Genomic DNA, 12,674 nt, shown 5'->3' on the forward strand with positions numbered 1-12,674 from the left:
CTAACCATTTTCAAGATGGTTATTGAAACCAACCCATATCCATTTCATGAACTTGAGCAACGATTTCTTAAATTATTGCCCTTCTCTGTCCAATGTGGGGGAGATATTTCAAATTTTCAATAGTCTCCCTTTCAAATTAGATTCTCTTTAATGGAGTAATTAATAGATTTGCTTTTATTTTTTAGGGTATATCTCGAATTCGAATAATGTAGTAAGTATCTAGCAAAAGTCTTGGTATTCAGCCTACTTGCATATGTAACATTTTTTTAAAATACAAAAAACATTTTACATAAATTTCTTCAAGTGGTTAGCTGGTGGAGTGAGTGCCAATCAATATCAGATTAGTTTAATTGTGGCTTTAATTTGTGCAGAGTTAATTAGCATCTAACAACTTTCCATTGTATATTGTAAACACATCTTGGGCGGCTCCCGCTTTCCCATTTATTTATTCATTACACGTTACTTATCCGTTACGCTCCACATTAGCCTAACAACCATTTTAAAAAATTCGAATGAATTAAAGGCTTATTATAAGAAGAATAATACTTTAGTCTCTCCCCAAATAAAAGTCCCCATTTATTTTCACTCACATTACTTGATCCCACTTTTAATTACTATTACTCCTCGGCCATAAATATAACTCTATATTTAGTTGACGTATAGAGTAAAAGTAGTTTGAAAATTTTATATTGGAATGACTTAAAAGAAAAAAAAATGTAGTCAACGTATTAATCCGTCGTTTCGGAATAAAAATTTAAAAATTAGTTAACGCGTTAACCATAATTATAATAGTTAAACAAAGAGCTCAAGTAATCAAAAAGTGTTCAAGCACACATAGGTAGAGAGAAAGGAAAGAAAAGAAATGGCGGATGCTGCAGTAGAATTCTTAGTGAACAACCTGAAGGATCTGCTGCTCTACCACTCTCATCTCCTCACCGACGACTCGAAGCAGCAGATCGAGAATCTCGAGACCGATCTCCGCGTCTTCAAGGCGTTCCTGAGGGACTCTGTGAAGAAGCGGAGGGAGGACAAGAGCACCGGAGAGCTGGTGAGGAGCATTCGAGATGTGGTTTATGAGGTGGAAGACGCGATCGACGCCTTTGTCACTCATGCCATGGAGAAGAAGTCAACGACGTCGTTGCTCAAGTTCTGGAAGCCTTCCGTCAGTCTCCAGGACATTGGCCCGAAAGTGGAGGTGGTGAAGCGCAAGGTGGAGGAGGCCAGGCGAGACTTCGCCGGCCTCAACGTTGATGATGAAGACAGCTATGCCAAGCTTGAGGTTGGTTATACACCTTATTTTTCTCTTTTAATTTTTATTTCTTTGGATGATTGTGCTTTGTGAATTTATTTAAATTATTATAGCTACTTTTCCAGAAATTACACAGTTTCTGTGGTTTACTTGAAAAATGGCAAATGGGAAATACTACTTTCGAGATAAATAATGAAGGCAAATTTTATTCACTGCCATAATAATAGTAGTGGTTGTCCAAAATGTCAAAAGTAATTAAAAATGTCCACTAACGTAAAAAGTTTTACAACTTGGAATGTTCTCAGTTGTGAATTACAATTTCGAGATAATAAAGACAAATTTAGTTAGGTGGTGTTCGATTTTTCTAAATAAAATAATATCAATATATAATTTAGGATTAAGTTTTGAGTTATTTTAGCCGTAAAGGAGTTAGCTATGACTAATTATCTTATGATTATACATCTAGGACTGAGTTACGGAATTGAATCTCATGAACCAAACGCACTACATATTTAATTCCGGAATACAATCTTGCAAACTGAACACCCTTTTAGTATTAAGTTTTTTTTTAGTAACTCACAATTAGAATCCTCTCAATCGTGAATTAGTACTACTACTAGTTTATGGCTACAATTCACATCTTTGAGTATTTTTAGCTGTGGGCGGAGCTAGGATTTCACTTGAGAAAGGACAAAAATAAATTATATAGAAAAATTTTGTACAATTGAGAGGGGCATTTAGTGTACTTTGTTATTATGATTGAGAATTTATTTATAAAAATACAATAGTGTTGAAGGCATGAGGCGGGGCATTTGACCCTGCTCCGTTCATGCTGGCTCCGCCCATTTATTAGTGTAGTTCACAATTTTTTATGTTAGAGTTTTATCTATGTTTAATATCTTGAAATACTTCGTCTTTAAAAAATTAGTTTGTTTTTATCTTTTTTTATTTTGGTAAATATTTTTGAATTTTGATAAATAAAGTGGATTGTTGGGGGTTATTAAACAATAATTGAAGTATGCATCTTGGTAGCAATAGGTGCAACAATGATAGTTTCAAATTGCAATAGCAACATCCACGGATATGGTGGCGCAATTTCAGGGAAGACATGAGAATTTTGGGAAGATGATTGGTGGGTGGTAAATGGGAGATGATTAGGTAGAACTAGGAGAGGGAATTAAATTTCTACTTATAATTTAATTTATGTTTTTAGATCAATAAGACAATAAGTATTTAATAAAGGTAGATAGGTCTTTATACTATTCAACCTATTTGAACGCATGCATTTTTCTTTACTAGAAACTATACAATGGTAATTGGTAAATGCGGAGGTTTAAAAATCGGATCGGACCAGACCGTTTTACCGATTTGGTTCCGAATAGGTGCTTGGTCAAGTTCAATTCATGCTCTAAAAGATTAAAACGATCGTTATACCGTTTTGAATCGATAAAATCGACCGCTTTGGACGAAAGTTAGTGGCCAATTGGACTAGTTTTTAATTCTTAAGATATTTTGAAAAGAAGATTTTTTTTTTCCTCATGGAAATTGAAGCCTTAACATGTAGGCTGTACATCATTTTATTGAGAGCTTCAATTACAGTACAATATACTCCTACTAATTATTTTTAATATTTATAATCAACATTTAAGTATTATATATTAGTATTATTTATATTTTGATATGAAATTTAAATATTATTTGAAGTATATTCATGTATAATATATTTAATTATATTTTTCACCTATTAAATGTTATTATATTTATAAGTTATTAAATTTAATTGTATATTATCATTCACTGAATTTTAATGTTTTTATTTTATATATTTAATTGCATATAAATTGCTATGTTTTATACATAATATTTATTACTAATAAGCTAAATATATTATATATTAGTATTAGTTACAGCGGGAGTGATCGATAACTAACTAATTAGCAATCCCAAACTAAAACTAAATCTTAGTAATTAGATTAGAAGATCTAAAGGTTGAAACAATATCAGATGAATTATATTTTTAATTAAAAAAATTAATAAATAAAATTAGAAGGTATTAATGTCAATTCTCTCTCATTAAAATCATTTTAAAACTTTAAATTTGCGTAACTCTCTCGATTTAAATTATTTTTTCGCAAAAAATATATCAAATAAAAGATAATTTTATAAGGATTCCAACGAGATGTCAATTGCATATGTTCCGAGGACGTTCAGATGATGAAATTTGATATTTTTTATTTTAGTTTTCGTAAATGTTGATAACCAGATTTTTATAACAAAACCATGTAAAAATCTCAATAAAACCATGTAAAAATCTCAATAAATATGTGTTGATATTTTCTTATACTAGTGTTGATATTCTTATGTCATACTTGATATTTGTAATACACTGTGTTGATATAAAAAAACATTCACGAAAATTATCATATATTACCCTTTTGTTGATATTTTGTCTACTATTTATTGAGATTCGTAAGATTTAATCTCATTCACTCATTTTAAAATCTAAGGGTGGAGATTTGGTCTTGATTTTGGATTAGAGTGCTATAAGCATTAGAATTGTTAACGGGTGACCATTAGAATTGAGAACATACTTCGGCAATTTTTTAACACTATTTTGTATATTTGTATGGCTTGCTATGTTCATATTATTGCGTTTAGATTGATCTATTTTATACTAATAATCAAGCAAATATATGGAAGTCGATTAATAAAAATGTAGTCGAAGTACCGATATGAAATGTACCGATATTGCTCTTTATATGATTTTGTTGTAGTGAAAAGAAGCATTATTTGATAGTTATAATGTTGCAAAATGGAGTAGCTAATATGGAGTGATATTTAAACTAAATATAGTTGTCACTAACTTAACTTTAATGCGGTATATAAACTTAGGTGGCGTTCGGTTGCCATGACTAATAATCATGAGACTATCCATCTAGGATTAAGTTGTGGTGGTTAATCTTATGAACCAAACATGATACATATTTAATCATGAGATTTAGTCTTGCCAACCGAACACCCCCTTAGTATTACATTTATGCACCGGAGATCTTTGACGTGTTGCATTGATGTCTGAAATAGGTGGTTCGACCGCCAAGACAAAAAGAAGTGGTGGGTGGTTTCACAGATGTGGCAGCAGAGCTAGTAGCACATCTCACTAAAGAAACCAACTATTTTGATGTAGTTTCTTTGGTTGGCATGTTTGGGTTGGGCAAGACAACATTGGCTTTGCAAGTATTCAATAATCCTGACATCATCTACAAGTTCCCTGTCCGCATATGGCTTCCTATCTCCGATAGTTTCTCCGCAAAGGACATCTTTCTAGACATTCTTAAAGAGTTCACCACTATAAACGAGGACCTACGTCGAAAAGGTGACGAGGAACTAGCCAAAATAGTTGCTTCCTATCTCGAGATAGCAAGTTTTCTAATCGTGTTGAATGATGTCCGGAGTAAAGAGGATTGGGATAGACTCAGCGTTGCTTTGCCACCGAACAATACAAAGGGTAAAATCTTGATCACTAGTCGTAAGAAGGATGTTGGCGCACATGTTAGTCGCCTAGAGTCTCAGAAGGAGTTGCGTTTCTTCACTCAAGAAGAGAGTTGGGAGTTGCTTCGAGTGGAGGCACTCTGCAACCTAGATTGCCCTCCGGACTTGGAAGATGTTGGGAGACGGATTGCAGGAAGCTGTGGGGGACTTCCGCTTGCAATAAAAGTCATAGGGGGCATCCTTGCAACGAAACTTTCAGCCTCGGATATGGATGCAACGAAAAAAGAATGGGAAAAAGTATCCACGTGCGTAAACACATATCTTACAGAGAACGACCCTGCAGATCGAATAATAAAGAAATTTATATTCTTGAGTTATGATGGATTGCCTTACCACTTGCGCGCATGCTTTCTCTATCTTGGCGTGTTTCCCGAAGACTATAAGATTCCAGCAACAAAATTGATCCGCATGTGGATTGCAGAAGGATTCATACAACAAAACAATGACTACAGTTTAGAGGAATGTGGAGAGATGTATTTGGAGGAACTTGTCAGTAGAAACTTAGTCACGGTTGAGAAGTTTAAGCCGAATGGTAAGGTCAAAACGTGTCGTATTCATGATGCCTTGCGCAACTTCTGCAAAGATGAAGCTAGAAATGAGAATGAAAACTTTTTCCAGGAAATCGAGTCTGGCAATGGAGGTTCAGACTTAGATAAGTATCGCCGTCTTTCTATTCATTCCAAGGTTTCGGAATTTATCTCTTCAAAACCTTCAGGTCATCGCGTTCGCTCATTTATCTGTTTTTCGAAGGAACAATGTAGCTTGCCCTCGGAAAACATTCCAGACTTCCTCGCGGCTTTCAAATTACTAAGAGTTTTAGAAGCGAAACCTGTTAGACTCGCCAAAATTAGCAATGAGATGTACCAGTTGGTTCATGCAAGGTACATTTCGTTGTCTTTGGATTCGTCAACTCTTGCATCGAAGTTCAGCCACCTTTGGAACACACAAACTCTCATAATCGACACGACATCTAATACTCTTGAGGTCAAGGTGGATATATGGAAGTTGACGCAGTTAAGACATTTCAAGACAAATGCATCTGCTATCTTGCCCAAGCCAAGTAAGGACAGCAAATATGGCGCGGAGCTTCAAACACTGGGAACAATTTCAGTTGAGAGTTGCACGTCCGAACTTATCGAGCGTGCTTGCAATTTGAAGAAACTGGGCATTCGTGGGCGACTAGCCATGTTTCTGGAAGGAAAGGTTGGATCCTTTGATAGTTTGGGGAAAATAAAAAATCTTGAAAAGCTGAAACTAGTAAACGACGTAGGTCCTAAAGCAGCTGCAGCAGAGGGCCAACTGCGTTCGCTTCCTCAACCGTATCAATTCCCTTCTAAGCTGAGGAGCCTCACACTAGTTGCTACTTACCTCAGTTGGAATCTCATGTCAACCCTCAGCATGCTGGACAATCTCGAGGTGCTTAAGTTGAAAGATAAGGCGTTCATGGGGAACACTTGGAAGCCGGATGATGGAGGTTTCCGTCGTCTTGAGTTCTTGCATGTTGGAGAGACGGATTTAACCGTGTGGAAGGCTTCATCCCATCATTTCCCGAAGCTTAGAGGCCTTGTGCTCAGGAACTGTGAGAAGCTTCTCGGAATTCCAATTGGGCTGGCTGATTTAACAAGCCTCCAAATGGTGGAGTTGGTCTACTGCAAATCTGCGGCTGCGTCTGCCAGGAGGATACACGAGGCGAAGAAGGCGACGACACAGCCACAAGGCTATGCATTCAAACTCTCCATTTTCCCTCCTACTGATTGATCACAGGTCACATTCCTTTCCAACTATCAACACCTATAAATTATACTAGTATTTGATAGTAGTATATGTTCATATCAATTTTTGATGTTTGCAGGGGTACCACTACATGACTAGTTGCTGCAGTCTGGCTTGAGTCTTCTTCACTTGAATGTATTAATAAGTTATCTTGATCAACAAAGTATTGCAATCCTAAAGTATTTAGTGATTGTGTTGAATAATCATTGTTTATTATGTCATATCATGTGTTTCAGAAGTGATGCTGATATGATGTAATTAATTGTTGTAAATTTGGACTAAAGTTTTCATGAGACAAAAGTTTGTACAATTTCGGTGTGAATTCGTTTCTTATTCAAATTTCAATTTCTTTTGCTTTGTCTAGTGCATGGAAGTGTAAATGTAGAATTAGAATTATAGTCTTATATTCCAAATCTAATACATGTGTTCCATTAAAAATGAAATATTTTTTTTTATTTTTCTATTAAAAATAAAACATTTTTTAAAAATAAAAGTAATATCATTTTTACTTTTTCATATATTATTAACTCACAAACACTGCATACAATAAAAAAAAAGCAAATACTATTTCATACTTATTAAGACATATGGAGTACGGGTGCTTAAACGGTTCTCGGTTAACCGGAACCGACCGGTTAATTGAGGAACCGGAACCGGAAAATCCGATTCCGGTCCCGGTACCGGTTTCAACTTTTTGAATAAAACCGGTTCCGATTCGGAACCTGAACCGACCGGTTCCTAACCGGGAACCAGATTATAATTTAATTTTATTTCTTTATAATTTAATATACTAATAAATCTAATTTAATTGAATTAATTTTGAATTAAAGTAAAATAATTTGAAACATTGAATGATTTTTAGATTTAACTAGTGTTAGATTTGCTTTCTGAAGTGTTTAAAACGTTTAAACTGTGATTCTTTGCATCTACAAGTATTTCCCTAATCCATTTTTTATGAACTAACTACAATGAGTATGACATTATAAGTTTGTCTTAAATTTTCTAAACAACTTATACATATACAATATCATTTCATATGATAGAAATTTAATTTTATAACAAATGTATGTAACAATTCATTTAACATACGATTTTAATCTATTTGTGAATAAATTATTAACTGTTCCGTTATAAATAAAAAAAGTCACAACAAGAACAATTAGTATTGGAAATTCCAATGCATATTTGTTTAGCCAAAAAAGGGAAAATAGAATTCAATTTTAAAACTATTTTTTTTTTTAAATTGATAAAGTTTAGAATTCTTATTTTTGTATTAAAAAAATTGCTAACATCTCTCTTATCCATATATGAATATTATTGTATTGCTGGTTTGTATTTTTTGTGTATTTATTTGAATTTTTAGGTATTATTTGTTATATTTCTAGACGTTGAATTATTATTTTTTTAGTATTGAACAATTTAAAATTATAAAAAAAATCAGATTAAAATTACACATTGGTTCTGGTTCGGAACCGGAATCGACTGGTTCTTAATCGGCCGGTTCCAAATCGGAACCGATCAACCGGTCCAATTAGAACCGGAGGCCGCCGAATAAGGAGGACTAATATAGAGGTATCTCAAAAGTATTTGATTTTGAAATTGATTTGGTCGATTCCTTCAATACAAATATTCATAGCACACACATCACACACATGTACACACAAATAACATTTCATATAAGTTATACTCCTACCTATAAGCTGGTGCTCTCGATAAAAGCCCGAATTCTATAGCCATCGTCAAATCTTGATATATTTCTCTGCTATGTAATCAGTAATAACTGGATTACTTCGCTTATGTAGTGTAAGCGTAACGTGTTAGATGTTCGAATTTAATAAATTTAAAATAATGGCTAATTAGTAAACAGAGAGGTTGATAACTCAAACTTAAGGCGCATGTTTGATAGGGTAGATAACTCCTCTATGAATGAAATTCTATGAAAAAAATTGATCATTAGTAAATAGGAGGTTGATTATTCAAACTTAAAGTGCATGTTTGGTAGGATAGATAACTCATCTATGTAAAAAGTTTTATGAACAGAAAAATCATTTTTGCTCATAGAATTTCATTCATAGAGGAGTTATCTACCGTACCAAATATGAGTACTACTCCACTAGAAATATAATAAATCGAGAACCCCCGGCAGATGGGACTAGTTGAATAAATAATGCTCCTTCCGTTCTAAGTCTCAACTAAGTTGAATTGTATTCCTTTTGGAATGTTCAAATTAAGTTGTGTCATTTCCCGCTTGGACAAAAAAATAAAACATCTAATCACTCCTACTTTATTTTGTCATCTACTTTACTTTCTCTTTATTTCTCCTACTTATTTTTCAACACAATTTCTTAATTTTCATACCTAAAAATTTTGTCTCAATTTAATTGGAATAGGAGAATATCATAGATTGAAAATGGTTTTCAGTTTTTGTCTTTTGAGTTTACATAGTAAGGCACAAATTGCCTATGTTAAGAGTTTTGACACATTTCACATCTTGATTTCGCGCTCTTTATTCTGTATCCAACTCATAGGTTTAACACTTTCTCAATTCCACAAAAATAGATACTTATAAAACGATATAAATCTTAATACATGATACCAACAATAATAGTAGAGAAGCATTCTTAACTCAACAATACTTTAATTATATTTTTTATCTCTCTTTCTTATCAGTCTTGCATTAAAATTTACTCCCTCCGTCCCAAGGAAGATGACCCATTTCTTAGGTGGCACGGAATTTTATGCAGTTATATTTTGTGTGTTAAGAGGAGAGAGTAAAGTAAGAGAGAGGGAATAAAGTAGAGATAAAGGTGTTTCCATTTTAAGTAATGAGTCATCTTAGTTGGGATAAACCAAAAAGGAAAGTAGGTCATCTTCAATGGGACGGAGGGAGTATATTTTTTTAAAAAGTTTTTATGTTTAAAGGATGGAAAGAATAAAAAGTTAAGTTAAAAAAAATTAATTTTTTTTATAAAAAATAAATTAAAAACGTTTTTATTTAATAAAATATTAAATTAATTCTAAATTAATCATAACCATAAGATAAAGAAAAATGAGTGGCCCAAATTTGGTCTCTAGTTTGGTCTTTAAGAAGGGTTCGACATTGATCACAACTCTCTCTCTCTCTATATATATATATAGGGTCCTATTCTAATGCTTTTAGCACCCTAATCCAAAATCAAGACTAAATCTCCACCCTTGGATTTTAAAATGAGTGGATGAGATTAAAGCTCACAAAATCTCAATAAATAGTAGACAAAATATCAACAAAAGGGTAATATCGTCATTATGTTATCATATGATAATTTTCGTGAGTGTTTTTTTATATTAACATTGTGTATTACAAATATCAACAATATGACATTGGAATATCAACACATTTTTATTGAGATTGGACATGCATAATATTGAGATTTTGCCTACAATATATTGAGATTTTTTGTTGCATTTGTTGAAAATAGCTGCTTATCAACATGTACGAAAATTGAAATATAATTTATCAAATTTCATCACCCGAACATCGTCGGAACATATGCAATTGAGATCTCGTTGGAATCCTTATTAAATTATCTTTAATTTGATATATTTTTTGCGAAAAATAATTTAAATTGAGAGAGTTACGTAAATTTAAAGAGAGAGAAAGTAGTTAGTTATAATTACTACATATAGGATTTGACATTAATACCCTTTTAATTTAATTAATAATTATTTAAATTTAAAATATATTACACTTGGCATCATATTAACCACAAGATCTTCTAATCTAATGGTTGAAAATTGGTCTCAATTTGGGATTGGTAATTAGTTAGCAATTGATTACATCCCTATATATATATATAGTATAAATTAAAATAAATTCGGTTATTCGGTTTTTTTGTTCCTCCGAACCGAACCGAAAAACCAAAATTTTTTAATTTTCAAAACCGAACCGAACTGGAAAGCCTAGAAAACCGAATCGAATTTTTAAATTTCGGTTTGGTTCGGTTCAGATATTCGGTGTTCGGTTTTTTTGCTCACCCCTAGTTATGGCGAAGAAGATAGGGTTAAGTTTTGGTGGCTCAAGAATTGGTGAGGAATAGAATGAGGAGAGAATGGATATATGAAACTGCAAAGAAATATAAATGCTAAAGAAGGTACGTGTGACGGTGTGGTATTGCAATGTTTGTCTGTTACCCTATTCTATAATTGTTCTAAGGTTAACAGGTGTTAGAGTGGACAAGAATGCATAATTATTTTCCATGTTTAAGTTGTGTCATTTTGATAGGTAAAACTTATAATTTCGAATAAGATTCATATTTTTTTGCATTATTAAATTATATAAAACTTTTTTTTATGTAATTTCTTTGTCCTCTACCTTAAAATAAAATCTAATACTCCATTTGACAAATTTTAAAGTTTAATGGAGTAATATTTTGAAATATACGTAAATTATTAAAGTGAAATAATTTTCTTAGCCACACAAATATGAGTTACCAAAAATGATGCGAAAGTCACATTTATTATGAATTAATTATTGGTAAAATATATACAATTACGAGGAATGTTCCAGTGCGATTTAAATTAAGCCCTATAACGCATGTGATTTAATCGAATTCGGCAAAGTAGTACTGAGAATTCGCTAAACTTTGGGTTCTTAGCATTAGATTCATTCCTTAATCAATTTCATGTATAAAATTAAAGGTAAAATAAGTAAACAGGTTGATTTGCTAGACAGAGGATTGAATATGGTGTATTCCATTTAAACAAGCATTAGAGGCCATAGCTAAAAATTGGGATTACTTACTAAATTAGAAAATTGAATTTTACTCTATGTGCCTTTTCATGTAATGTAACTAAGATTAAACGAGAAACGAGAATTGTAATTGTAGTGTCAAATTAATTATAAGAATATATAGATTGGGGAGTGTTAGGTGCCACCACCTCTTAAAATAACACTATACCATCATTTCTAGTCAATCATTTGTACACGTGGACGAATAATAAGCTGCCACGTGGCAAAAAAAAAAATCTGAAAAAGACGGCCAGCAATATTTTGTACACTATACAACAATTTTTTTTGGCCAGCAATATCCAACACGCTATACAACAATCTATAGATTGCTGTGTGGCGTTTATAATATTGATGTATAAGTGGTGTCATGGTGTCATTTTAAGAGGGATTGTCATTTTAACGCAAACCGATTGATTTACATTGCTTTGGATTTTAAATAGATCTCATAATATAAATAGATCATAATCAAGATTGATGTGTCTATTTCATTAAATAAATAGTAGATAATGTAGTATGTTAGATTGAATTCAAAAAATGTGTTACACAAAACACAATAGGCGACTTTAGTGATAGGTATACTCCTAAATTTGTGGAAAAAGAGTGTATTTGAACTAATTCAATCATTGCTATTAAGTATTATCCAGTAAGTCCTCCAACATATGAACAGAGTATGAGACCATCTCCAACCATTTATACCAAATTCAAACCTATTTTTGAGTATGTGTTATAATGAAAAGTAGTTTTACTCCAACCATTTACACCAAATTCGAAATTTACACCATTTTTGGGTTTTTGTCTCACAAATTTTTTGCAGTAACATCATATTTGGTGTTGTTTCACAAAAAACACCAAAAATGGGTTTGAGTTTGGCGTATGATTAGAGAAGATTTCTACACCAAAACTCATTTATTTAGTATGGTTGGAGATGATCTGAAGTGTGCCTCGTTCTAGTTTCAATGATCGACTATATACATAACTTTAATGGGTCTTGTTAGGTTGAGATTATTTAGCTAAATTGAGAAATGAGATGCAATATGGGCCACTAATCCACAAGATTAACAAAATGTCAACAAATACCATATTATGTCAACAAGGGGATATAATTGTCTTTTCATTAAATTGTGTTTGAAATCATTTTCTAAAATCTCTCTAAAACTCTAGCTGCAAAGTCTTCAAATCTTCAAATCCTCAACATTCAAATCTTCAAATCTTCAAATCTTCAACATTCATATCTTCAAATCTTCAAATCTTCAACATTCAAATCTTCGAATCTTCAAATCTTCAACATTCACTTCTAAACTTACAACTTCTAAACTTCTAAGCTTCTAAACTTAC

General features: G+C 32.5%; 1 protein-coding gene across 1 annotated transcript; it reads left to right on the top strand.

The window, feature by feature from the left end:
• The first annotated feature begins 717 nt into the window (after positions 1-717).
• On the top strand, positions 718-6,928 carry LOC125215494 (putative late blight resistance protein homolog R1A-10). Its single transcript, XM_048116922.1, has 3 exons — positions 718-1,279; positions 4,331-6,562; positions 6,651-6,928. Exons 1-2 carry the CDS (start codon positions 863-865, stop codon positions 6,554-6,556), a joined length of 2,643 nt encoding a protein of 880 aa, XP_047972879.1. The 5' UTR covers positions 718-862; the 3' UTR covers positions 6,557-6,562; positions 6,651-6,928.
• The last annotated feature ends 5,746 nt before the right edge of the window (positions 6,929-12,674 follow it).

The sequence above is a fragment of the Salvia hispanica genome, chromosome 3 (assembly GCF_023119035.1).
Source record: "Salvia hispanica cultivar TCC Black 2014 chromosome 3, UniMelb_Shisp_WGS_1.0, whole genome shotgun sequence".
NCBI classification, from domain to species: domain Eukaryota; kingdom Viridiplantae; phylum Streptophyta; class Magnoliopsida; order Lamiales; family Lamiaceae; genus Salvia; species Salvia hispanica.

Bases quoted from the DNA above. Each gene is read 5' to 3' on its own strand.
- LOC125215494 (XM_048116922.1), top strand. From the start codon at position 863: ATGGCGGATGCTGCAGTAGAATTCTTAGTGAACAACCTGAAGGATCTG. The intron at 1,280-4,330 runs GTTGGTTATACA...TGTCTGAAATAG, and splicing joins ACAGCTATGCCAAGCTTGAG to GTGGTTCGACCGCCAAGACA.